The sequence below is a fragment of the Theropithecus gelada genome, chromosome 3, assembly GCF_003255815.1.
Source record: "Theropithecus gelada isolate Dixy chromosome 3, Tgel_1.0, whole genome shotgun sequence".
Lineage (NCBI taxonomy): Eukaryota > Metazoa > Chordata > Mammalia > Primates > Cercopithecidae > Theropithecus > Theropithecus gelada.
In genome coordinates, this window is record NC_037670.1 from 146,488,173 (window position 1) to 146,501,126 (window position 12,954).

General features: G+C 35.5%; 1 protein-coding gene across 3 annotated transcripts in view; it reads left to right on the top strand.

Annotated features, from left to right (window-relative positions):
* The window catches only part of PTPRZ1 (protein tyrosine phosphatase, receptor type Z1), a 193,437-nt gene that overhangs the window by 114,548 nt on the left and 65,935 nt on the right, over positions 1–12,954 (top strand). For all 3 annotated transcript variants that reach the window (XM_025380029.1, XM_025380031.1, XM_025380032.1), the window contains exons 7-9: positions 941–1,098; positions 1,243–1,393; positions 12,365–12,549. In XM_025380029.1, coding sequence (XP_025235814.1) covers positions 941–1,098; positions 1,243–1,393; positions 12,365–12,549 — 494 coding nt within the window. The remainder of the gene's footprint in view (positions 1–940; positions 1,099–1,242; positions 1,394–12,364; positions 12,550–12,954) is intronic.

Genomic DNA, 12,954 nt, shown 5'->3' on the forward strand with positions numbered 1-12,954 from the left:
CTTCCTTCCTTCCTTCCTTCCTTCCTTCCCTTCTTTCTTTCTTTCTTTCTTTCCCTATTTTTTTATTTTTTGAGATGGAGTCTCACTTTGTCACCCAGGCTGGAGTGCAGTGGCGCTATCTTGGCTCACTGCAACCTCCGCCTCCTGGTTCAAGCGATTCTCCTGCGTCAGCCTCCTGAGTAGCTGGAACTACAGGCGCATGCCAACACGTCCAGCTAATTTTTTGTATTTTTAGTAGAGATGGGGTTTCACCGTATTAGCCAGGATGGTCTCGAACTCCTGACCTCGTGATCCACCCACCTTGGCCTTTTCACAGGTGTGAGCCACCATGCCTGACCTGTAAATAATTTTCAAAGTTTTAAATGCACAATCATGTTATTTGTACATTGTGATGGTATTATTTTTTCCTATACAATCTTAAGATTTTTGTTTCTTTTTTCTTTATTGCACTGGCTCAATCTTCCAGTTCAATGTTAAATAGAAGTGGTGATGGCAGGACATCCTGGTGTCATTCTTGATCTCTAGGGGAAACACTTCCAATAAGTCATTCTTAAATATGATGACTAGTGCAGGCTTTGATGATCATCTTCACCAGAATAAGGTTTTGTTTTTGTTTTCCATGAACTGGCATTGAGTCTTATGAAGTGATGTAACTATCTATTGAGATGATCGTATGATTTCTGAGTATTTTTATATGTAAAATATTCTGTTCACCATCTTGATATTGTAAAGATAAGGCATCTAACACTGTATAGTGACATGTGTAATACAATTTGGGGCATGCCAGCTTTATTACCATTTAAAAATATATCTAAAATGTTTCAAAATCTCAGTTTTGATTAAATATATAATAAAGCATGTGTCTCTGCTTCATAGAAGCTTTGAACAGCTAAGTTCCAGTGTTGAGATTCCGGCTGAGATGTATATTATTCCTTTTTAGGAAAGCAGGCTGCCTTAGATCCATTCATACTGTTGAACCTTCTGCCAAACTCAACTGACAAGTATTACATTTACAATGGCTCATTGACATCTCCTCCCTGCACAGACACAGTTGACTGGATTGTTTTTAAAGATACAGTTAGCATCTCCGAAAACCAGGTAATCTCAGAAATTCAAACAAATCAAGTAATTCAAAGCCGTTTAAAAAACATTATGTTCAAACTTTGCTATAAAATATCTGTTTTAAAGCATTTACCAATGCCTTTGAAGCAGATATGTTAAATTACTTGATCTTTTTTTCAGTTGGCTGTTTTTTGTGAAGTTCTTACAATGCAACAATCTGGTTATGTCATGCTGATGGACTACTTACAAAACAATTTTCGAGAGCAACAGTACAAGTTCTCTAGACAGGTGTTTTCCTCATACACTGGAAAGGAAGAGATTCATGAAGCAGGTGTGTATTTAAATATAATCTTCTACAACTGTCATAGATGCAATGTTATAGGAGGTAATTTTGGTAAAATGACAAATATAGAGGGGTTGGAGTTTTAGAAATGTTTTAATTATTAATTTTGTAGCTTTAGGTAAGCTGTCTAATTTTCTGACTATCAGATACCACATCTATAAAATGGCAACTAAAAAATCTATTCTTCCCGTAAGAATGGCCCCATTTTACAGATGAGAAAAACTGAGATTTGTTTGTGGTTTTTTTTTTTTTTTTTTTTTTTTTGTGATGGAGTCTCGCTCTATCGCCCAGGCTGGGGTGCAGTGGCGCGATCTCGGCTCACTGCAAGCTCCGCCTCCCAGGTTCACGCCATTCTCCTGCCTCAACCTCCCGAGTAGCTGAGACTACAGGTGCCCGCCACCACGCCTGGCTAATTTTTTGTATTTTTAGTAGAGACGAGGTTTCACTGTGTTACCCAGGATGGTCTCGATCTCCTGACCTTGTGATCCACCCGCCTCGGCCTCCCAAAGTGCTGGGATTACAGGCGTGAGCCACCGCGCTCGGCCGAAAAACAGATTTAATAAGGAAAATATTTTCCCAGAATACACAGTAATAAGTAGCAAAGCAAAATTCACACTTCCGAGTTCACTTTCTGTTATTTGCCTGGGCTAAGAGGTATGAGAAAGGAATGAATAAGAGGCTGAGGTGTTCAGAGCTTGGGAGATTGTTTCTGGTTGGGATGATCAGGAAACCTTCCTGGAAGAACCGCCTTTGAACTGAGTCTTGACACAGTATTTGGGTTTTAAAGTGCTCATCTTGGTGTTGGCACCCCCCAAGAAGGAGCCTGGCACCTAATCAGTACTGAAAATAAATGCACTGAGTTATTAATGAATAAGAAGTGAATCTTCTTGCCAGTTTCCTTCTTTGGAGGAAAAGAAATTTGCTCTTGTGAGGTACAGCCAAGGGAAATGACACCAGAGGGGTGTCTCTGGAGTGCCATCTGTTTTTTTTGAAGCTGACACAGTAGTTAAAAGCATTTTTAAATGTCCAGAGAACACAATCAGATACATCTGCTGAAATTTTCCTTTTCAGTTTTTACTGAGGTTGTCACTTGTTCATTAAAGAAGTTGTTGAAGTGACCTTTGCACTAGGGACTTCTAACCTTTCCAAGTAGATGGACCTCTTTGATATCAGTCCTGCAATGAATTCAATGATTTTTTGCCACATAGAATATTAATTTAATAATCATCTGCTTTTGAAGATTAGGCATTAAAACAACAAGCTTTTATTGTTTTAATGTGATATTTCCAAGAATCGTTTATCCTTTAACAAAAAAATAAAACTCAAGACAGCAGTGATGAATACCTATATTTACTGTGACACCAAATTTTAAATTAAAGTGCCCCAAAGTGAGGAGATTTAATTATATTCCTATCAGTACTAAATACTATAGCATACTGTCCAGTAAAAAATAGACAATCGGTTAGAAAAAAGAAAGTGGATTTAATCATCCCCTCTTCTTAAATATAATAGACCAAATTATAAATTAAATAAATATGAGTTTTTTTTGGTCACATAGTTTTATCAGTTCTACTTTATTAAAACCCTTCACTGGCTCTGCATAACTTTTGGAATAAAATTCGAACTGTTTGTTGTTGCATGATAGACTCTGTGTAGGTTTACCAGTCTTAGTGCTTAAGCCTCCCCAACTAGCATCCTTACATTGAACTACATGAAGTCTCCTGAAGATGAAGACTACATTCTTCCAGGTTGCATTTATACATTTGGCTTCCCCATTGATGGCATGTTCCTCTCCACTGTCTTCATTTCCCTGCCTCCTCATTCTTCAAGATTCAAGTTGAGCGTTGCATCCACTGGGAGGCCATCTCTGACTCTACTTCTGTCCACCTAAGTCTGGCCCTGGCAATGGCCACAGGACTGCACACTCAAGGAAACACTATACCCATAGATTGTAAATGGTGCTCCTCTGAATGTTGTACGATGTGCTCAGCTTCTCCAGACTTCATAGCAGTTGCCATATTTTGGTAATTGTCTATTTACTTATTTGTCTCTGCCAGCAATCTCTGAACCCTATAATGGAAGTAAATAAGTCTTTTATCTCTTTATCTCCATGGCCAAACTAAAGTAAAGCTCTCATTCACTAAATATTCACTGCATGGCTGAAAGACTCCATTTCCACATAATAAAAACATAGCAAGTTATGCTTGATGGGTGCTTCCTGCACTGTTTAATGTGTAAACCTGTGTATAATTCTGATTTAATGTAGAACATTGCTTTCACAGTTAAGTGTTAAAGGTCCAAAGTAATAATCCATAATAACAAAAACAGTAATAGCTACTGTGTGTTGTGTGACTCTACCAGGCATTGGAACCAGACAATATTTGACTTAGACCTCACATCACTCTTATGAAGGTGGCCTCATTGTCTTCATTTTACAGTTTGGGAAGCTGATATTAAGTGGTTTGCCCAAGTTTACACAACTAGAAAGGAATGGAGTCAGTATTTGAACCTAACTCTCCCTGAATCTAAAGCTTTGCAAAGTTCTATCCACTGTACTTTACTTTTATACTGGAACATAATTTCTGCTTACGTAGAAAACTGATGACTTTAAAGACATGAAACTTCAAAAAAATAGTAATGGATTTTGAGTGTTTTGTTTATCCTAAGGTCAAACACAGAAACAACACTTTCTAAACTACTTGGTGTTTTGGGTTCTATCAATATAGAATAGGACCTATAAAGTAAGGAAAGTAATTTTCTTGAACGGAGCTTATGGGAATCGATTTTATTCCCTTAGACCATGTGTGTATATTGTCACAGAATTTTACATCCCTGCTGCAACACTATTATGACTGCCGTAGTAATAATAAGTTATTTATCACCTGTTTGTCTGTGGTTTGGTTCCAAAATAAATGGCAGAACTAACTAGAAAAACAATAACTCAAAACAGACTCATTTAAATTGAAGGGACTTAAATATGCAATACTTAAGGAAAAACTAGAAAGCTTTACAATAAAAATGCACATCTACATGCTGTTTTTGTTGCGTACTTATCCTATCTGTGTGCCTTCCCCAGCTTCCTCAAGAAAATCCAGTCACACCAACTACTTTGTTATGTTTGTATTTTTGACTAAATATTTATGGAGTGATGGGGAGAGGCTACAAAACTCAGCATTTCATCAAAATATCTGCCTACAGCTTAGACAATATTACTTAGAAAGTATTATTCCCTTATATTGTATATCCTTAGGATAAATAAAAGTGCTGAAAAGTCATTCCCAGTTTTTATTAAAGTTTTGTGTCTTTATGGCCATCAGTTTTTGTTCTAAAATTATGTTAGCAGAAACACATCTCTTCTGCAGTCTCCCTTGCTGGGCCTTAGAGTCTTTGCCTTCAGATTGTTTGACCCTCTTGTTTTGTCAGTTCCCCTCACAGAGTCTCAGCTGCTACCCTCATCGCACCCAAGTCTTCACATCTTCCTAAGGCAGGAAAATTAGCTTTGTCCCAGATCCTTCAAACTTGCCTACCCATGCTCATCCTAATGAGCTCAGCAATCTAAAAAGGCCCTTTTTGGTAGAATGATTTATTTTCTTTTGGGTGTATACCCAGTAATAGTGTTGCGGGGTCAAATGGTCAAATGGTAGCTCTGTTTTAAGTTCTTTGAGAAATCTCCAGACTGCTTTCCACAATGGCTGGACTAATTTATATTCCCACCAACAGTGTATAAGCATTCCCTTTTCTCTGCAGCCTCACCAGATGCAATATTTGTTGGCTTTTTAATAGTAGCCATTCTGAATGGTGTGAGATGGTATCTCATTGTGGTTTTGATTTGTATTTCTCTGATGATTAGTGATGGTGAGTATTTTTTCATATGTTTCTTAGCACTTGTATGCTTTCTTCTGAGAAGTGACATATGCACTTATATGTTCATTGCTGTGCTAGTCACAATAGCAAGATATGGAATCAACCCGTGTGCTCAGTGGTAGATTAAATAAAATGTAGTACATATACACCATGGAATACTACACAGTCATAAAAAAATGAAATCATGCTTTTTTGCAGCAAGATGGATGGAACTGGAGGTCATAATCCTAAGTGAACTAATGCAGGGACAGAAAACTAAATACCTCATGTTCTAACTTATAAGTGGGAGTTAAACATTAATCACACATAGACATAAACGTGGGAACAGTAGACACTGTGGTCTATGAGAGAGTGGAGAGGTGGGTGAATTAAAAACTCTACCTATCAATATAATGCTCACTACCTGGGTGATGGGATTTGTACTCTAAACCTCAGCATCTTTTAGTATTCTCATGGAACAAACCTGCATATGTACCCCTGTATCTAAAATAAAAGTTGAAGTAAAAATAAATAAATAAATAAATAAATAAATAAGTAAATATTTTTAGAAAGGGGCCCTTCGTTTGCCAAAACATATCCCCTTCTAGGGGGGATCAGAGATGATAACAGAACTTTTTTTTCTAGTTACATAGACTAATATGCACATTTATGATTTTAAAGTTTCAGTCATTGTCAAAATATATCATTTTGAGATAACAGTGAAATAGAAAAGTCAGGTCATGTTAGTTGGATGAGTCTCATTCACACAGTTACATATTCAGTCAATTCTTTTTTGGCTTTAATATGAACCACTGTCAAATAATTAATATGCCCTTATGCAGCATAGGGACTTCCTGATTACCCAAAACTGAATGTGATTCCTCTTTCTTCTGAACCGTCGTAATTCCTGACCTGCAATTGTGGCACTTTGCCTTTCTTGCCTTGCTTCAGGGGTGTTTATGTACATACCTTATTTTCTTGGTAGATCCCTGTCTAATTGATCTCAGTATTACCTGTAACATCTGAAAAAGTACCTGGCAGGTAGTAAGAGCTCTCTGACTCCTTGATGAATGGTGAATAAGTGAATGAATTAAAACATTGGCCAAAGCTTACTTATGTCTAAGCCTCTGGGGTTAAAAAGAGCATATGTATTATTGGCAACAAACACAGAAGGAATGACTGGCTTTAGATTTCCAGACAAGTTGGAGCCAAGTTCTTCTTGCTGAACATCCTTTAATTAATTAAAAATTTACAAAGCCTTCAGAAGAATACAGTACAGTAGTATTAGCTGTGTGTACAGTTCATGTTCAAAATTAAAGATCATTCCAGGAAAAGAAAGATTCTAATTTTAAAAAGATAGTATCAGTATTATGATAGAATTGTTAAGAAATAGTTTCCTCTGTGACTGAAAAAAATACCTAAATAATTTACATTCTTCATTTTGACTCTGTTAATCCTCTGTAAAATTATCGTACTTAACAATAATGAACACCTAGCATATCAAGTAATAATTTTTATAGATGCCCATTATATAACAGTCTGCATTTACTGAAATCATTATAAAGAAGTGAGCTACTTGATTTTATTTTTGCAGTGAAAAAAGAGGAGACATGAATCTGATTAGACTCTTAGCAATTAGTTGTTTCTTTCTTCACAAACTAGGACTTGCTTTTTTCATCATGAGTCTTTGCATTCAGTGAGCATTTATTATCATTTGTCTTGTGCATAGAAATACTGTGTTCTTATGAAAGTTTTTTTCTCAATGGATATACTATCTCCTTTGGAATTGAATTTGAGAATAAGAATTGAGGATTGTATTTATATTCAGTTTTGATCTCTATTAAATTCAATCTGAAAATAAATTTTTACTGCATGAACTTATACAACGTAGAAAATATAGATAAGGACACAGAAAAAAATACAAATACCCTGTAATTACACTACCCAGAGATAACTATTATGAAGATTTTGGTAAAGATCCATCCAAGTCTTTCTCTGAAAATTTTTTAAAATGTTATTATTTTCACAAAAAAATGAGACTATACCACATGTCTGTTTACTGATTTTTTTTACTTCATATTATACCTTTAATATATCATTCTTAATTTTTATGTTGTATTCCATCATATAGTTATAACTATATATTAAACCTTAATCAGTTCCTCAATTTTGTACATTCAGTTCACATATTTTTTGTCATTATAAATATCTAATATCCTCATTTTGACCAGGAGGAGAAGTAAAAGCTAGCATAAAAATTGTCAAAATCTTGCTCTCAATAAATGCATTGTAGGAAAATGTATTTTTAGAAATACATTATAAATAATTGCAAAAACCACGTGAGATTTATATATTCATATAAACTCTGTAAACTTAAGGACCAGGCCCTACTCATTTTTTGCATTCTCAGCAGGCGCTCAATAGATTATTTGTGAATTAATGAATATTTTATCAGAACTTCAAACCTCTGTATTTCCATTTGTATGGAGAGCTGCCATTTATTAGGAAGGCATTTCTTTTTGGCATCATGGAATGGACACTGGCTCTTCTAAGGATCACAGGATTTAATACAACCATCTGGTCTTAAAAGAGTTAGTGAAAACTGTCTTTTTTTTTTTTTTTTTTGACAGTCTCTCTTTGTCACCCAGGCTTGAGCACAGTGGCTGTTATCTCTGCTTACTGCAGCCTCTATCCTGGGTTCGAACGATTCTCCTGCCTCAGCCTCCCTAGTAGATACCTAGTAGTATTTAAAGTGAATATGTAATCATTCAGAAGTACAAAACAGGGATAGATCTTTTCCAATTACATTCAACATTTGTGTAAATGTTTACATCAGTTGTATTAGGATCTGCTACTGCCTGAGGAGAAGTCACAACCTCGTTGGTTACCTTCTGGGTCTGTAAGTCATTCAGCTTTTCTTCCAGTAGTCATTGTCTTACTACTTTTAAAAATGAAGGTCATAAACTTCAAATAAGGAAGTTGTGTACTTATTAGCATGTATTTATGAAGCACTTTTGTCATGAACTGTTATACTGTACAGAACTTCAAATTAGTGGGAAATAACTGAGTGAGACCTAGTGTAGTCTCGGGTAATTATGACATTTTCTCTGCCACTAGCTAAGAATCACCTCCCTGCCATTTCATATCAATCCACATTTTACTCGTAATACCTGAAGCTAAGACTGCGCCTTCTCCCTCAGGGCAGACTGTGCTTCTTCCAAGGCAGGCTAGAGAGCAACAGAAGTGGAAGGAATCTCCTATCTCCCCTTGGTCATCTGCATCAATTTTCTTGATGAACAAAGATTTGTCACAGCCAAGGAATGCGTTTGTATTTCTCTGTCTCTGTTTTTTTCTTTTTTTCTTCATTTTTTCCTCATGTCACTCAGTGCTTTGCGTACTAATATTTTGGCACTGGTTCCACAGATCATGTCCATTCCTACGTAGTAGGTGTTCACTCTTCATTTAAGTAATGAGAGGATGAATGATAAAGCACAGGACTTTGTGTCAGCTAAAAGCTTAAGAAGCTTATACCATTTTTAGTAGGAAATGTGTATAAATTTGAAAAGAATTTCCTAATTTGGCCTAAATGGCAGAATTTTTTGGAAGTTTTTTATACATTCCTCTATCAGTGGAGTGCAGAATTTAGAATCTAAAACCACTCGTTACATCTGAGAGCTTACTAAATCTAAGTGTTTGAAAGCTATCACAGGAATGGGCATCTAAAGGCTCAGACACTACCTTCTTCTTCTGTATGTCTAGAGTGCCTAGAACCAAGCAGATGAGAGTGGAATGCTAAAAATAAGTTTTTAAAGCAAGAACACATATAGCTCCCTGATAAAGGAGACTACATTCTCATTCTTTATAGTGAGGATTCTTTGCTCACTGTTCATGTATGGTACAGTGCCATTTACTTGTACTCTGTGTGACTTGACATGGGCCCCAGACTCACAGCCAGAAGCCTGCAATAACCAGCAATTAGGTTCTTCTTCTCAGCCAGTGTCTCCTGAAGAATCAGTAACTATGACCCAGATCACATGTAGATGTGGAAAGGAATCAGTATGTGAAATGTAGTCCTGAGGGAGGGAATGAAGCTTCAACAATTTCGAACTTCTCATGATCTGGAAAATTATATTTTTGTTACTATTTTACTCTATAGCGGCTTGTATTTGATGTCTGAGTACATATTCATCTGGAAAAACGTTACTGATTTTCAATCCAGAAAATGTACTTTACAGAGTACATATGCTTCTAATAAGATAATTGGGCTGGCCCAGTGCAGTGGCTCACGCCTGTAATCCCAGCACTTTGGGAGGCCGAGGCGGGAGGATCATGAGTTCAGGAGATTGAGACCATCCTGGCTAATATGGTGAAACCCCATCTCTACTAAAAATACAAAAAACTTTAGCTTGGTGTGGTGGCGGGCTCCTATAATCCCAGCTACTCGGGAGGCTGAGGCAGGAGAATGGCATGAACCCGGGAGGAGGAGCTTGCAGTGAGCCAAGATTGTGCCACTGCACTCCAGCCTGGAAGACAGAGCAAGACTCTGTCTAAAATAATAATAATAATAATAATAATAATAAGAAAATTTTAAAAAGATAATTGAGCTGATTTCAATAGGAAATATATGCAAAACCTGGAAAATTTAGTGTCTATTAATCTCTTCTATGTTCATTCCATGGTTTGAACACCAAATAGTGTATATGGAATTAACTAAATTGTTATTTGAAAGATTCAGTTCTATCTTATAGAAAGGAAACCCTTTGGCAAGATCATAAACTACATATAGAAATATAGTCTTTTCTGTTAATAACATTCTAAAGTATGTATGTTTTTTTCACCATATGATCCTGTGACTCCACATCTAAAAAAAAAAGATTTACCTAAAGCTTGATAACATGCAACTGTATTGTTGATTATCAATAAACACAAGTATTTAAAAAATACATTTCTAATTAAAATATAAACTCAAACTATTAAACAAATAACTAACAAACTCTTACAAGAAGTGAAAACCTATGGGCAAGAAAATATAACTTTCTTTTTGGAGCTCTACTTTATATTAATGTTGCTTCATAAATTTTGACACATCTACTGATTGCTACTATTAAGGCGAGACAAACATAGACATCCAACCAAAGTAGTTTCTGCTATTTAGGCAGTAGTCCTTTGGATATTTTGCAATGAATCCTTTTATTTTTTTCTCAAGAGACTGTTATGCTTTGTGTATATGCATAAAATTAATGCATTTCAAAACAGTTTCATCTTGAAGAGTATAGTTCACTTTAAATCATTCCCATTCTGTAAAAAAGTGGGATTGCTTTTTCGAGGACAAAAATCTACAAATGATATTGTCCAGAGTAACTGCCAACTTCTCTGAAAGTGAACTTGGGATTCATTAGAAGCAAGAAGGAGGTGGTTGCTCCAATGATATAAACGTGAATAGCTCACTTGAGACAATTTGAAGGTCTTCTGCCATCTGCTGGACATCAGTAGAAGTCTCACTCAGTAGAGTAACATCATGTAGTATAGACCTAAATTAAAATACATTCTCATTCTGAATTCGTGTTTTTTGATAATGAAATAATTTTTCTTTTATTTCTAAAGGGACACCCCAACCTAAGCCCTCCCTAAACAAAAAATAACATCAAAGGTTTGAAGTGAAAAATAATTTCTAACTGATATAAAGCTATTCACATATTTAAAAGGTATATATATATTCATATTTTTAAAATCATTTCTGTACCACTGCTAGCATACTGTACATATGGTACATATGCTATACCACTGCTAGCATATTGTACATATGCTAAAATTGTGACTACTAAATATATGGAAAATTTGTTTCCATTTATAAGACCAATTGTTAGTTGTGGGTGCCCTCCTGTGTTCAGGAGGTGAACTGCAAACTAGCAGGGAGAAGGCATTTTGGTCACAATCGGCGGCAGCTGTTAACATATTTTTGAGTCCTTGTAGTTTTTGTATCAGTGATGACTGATTTACCTAAGTCTACCACATGCTCTCATCGAGTGGCTTTGTAACTTCAGGTATCACCTGAAAACAAAGACCAGATTCTGTAAGTATATTAGTTAATATTCAGCCTGAGAGATCTTTCTCTCCTTCTACTTTGCAAATCTGTCTGGCCTGTGAAGAGATATCTGTTACTCTGCTTCATTAGTAAAATACCATAAAATGTTATAGTTTTTCTTCTCCAAATTAGTCCAAACTATCACATTAGAAATGCATTTTGGAAAGTACCAGGGCACTCTCTGATGGGACTAAATTTGGGACTTGATTCCCAGCATGGACCTGAATTCATTTTAATAAGTCTCTGAATGATTTTTCATAATACTGTTTTTTTCAGATGAAACAAACAAGTCTTTTAATTCCCTAAAATTATTTTCTTAATTTACTTATGATAACAAAATGGGATTTTTGTCAGCACATCTGAAAAATACTGAAATGGCAATTTTAGGTTTTCTTTGCTTGGGAATTTTTAATTAGTTCAAGGATTCTTTAAGAACAAAATGTTCCAATAATAGTATGTCTTTCATAACTGAAATTATCCACACCCTGAACTGAACAGATTTTCAGGTACCAAACAAGAGAAATTAAGTCACCATGAACTTGCAGATATTCTTTGTTCATTTATTTCTAAGAATGAATCTGTATGCCAAATATATTCAAAACAATGTTCTAGGCAATATAGAACTACAGAGCTATAGTTCCTATGTTTATAATCCACTAGAGGAGACAAGATTCGTTCAGGAAAAAATAATATGGAAGTATGCAAATGATGCAGTAATAATGATAAAATAGATGATTGACAGTGACAGAGATCACTTCAGTAGAGATTAGTGTGTGTAATGAAGGAGGTAGCATTTGACCAAGACCTTTCCAGAATGGAAAGCTGGGATTTGAACAGATAGAGTTAAGAGGGGAGGAAAGAGTGTTTTAGATATAGGAAATGGAATAAGCAAAATCTCCACAGTGGAAAAGTGTAACTTTTTACTTTATATTGAAATAAAACACAATAAAATTTTTATAGAATATGTTTTATTTATTCAAGTCCTCAAGGCTAAGTTCTATCAACAGCTGTACTTTTTTTTCTCTCTGAAGTTTGTAGTTCAGAACCAGAAAATGTTCAGGCTGACCCAGAGAATTATACCAGCCTTCTTGTTACATGGGAACGGCCTCGAGTCGTTTATGATACCATGATTGAGAAGTTTGCAGTTTTGTACCAGCAGTTGGATGGAGAGGACCAAACCAAGCATGAATTTTTGACAGATGGCTATCAAGACTTGGTAACTATATGATCAGTTGTTTTACATATAGTAACATTATAATTTAATTTCCAAGGTAAGAACTTACAAATGGTTATACGTTATTTTCTTCCATTACTTTTAGACTTTATGTGAAGGTGGGGTGGGCTGAGTATTTTTAAATTAAAAAAATTTTTTAAATTAGAAGCTATACTAAATTATGTCAAAAGTTACATTTAATTAAATGGATAACATAACTTTACCAACAATAACATTATAGAGTAGATACATATGACTTATGAACTGGAGATCATTTAGTATGGCCTTTCTTAAGAAATCAGTTGTAGAATAGGGCCAGAATCTCAGTGCCCTGATACATTTTATGTTGTGTCTTCCATTATGCTATATCAGCACAGGAAGAGTAGAGTAGGGGACATACAAGTCCTC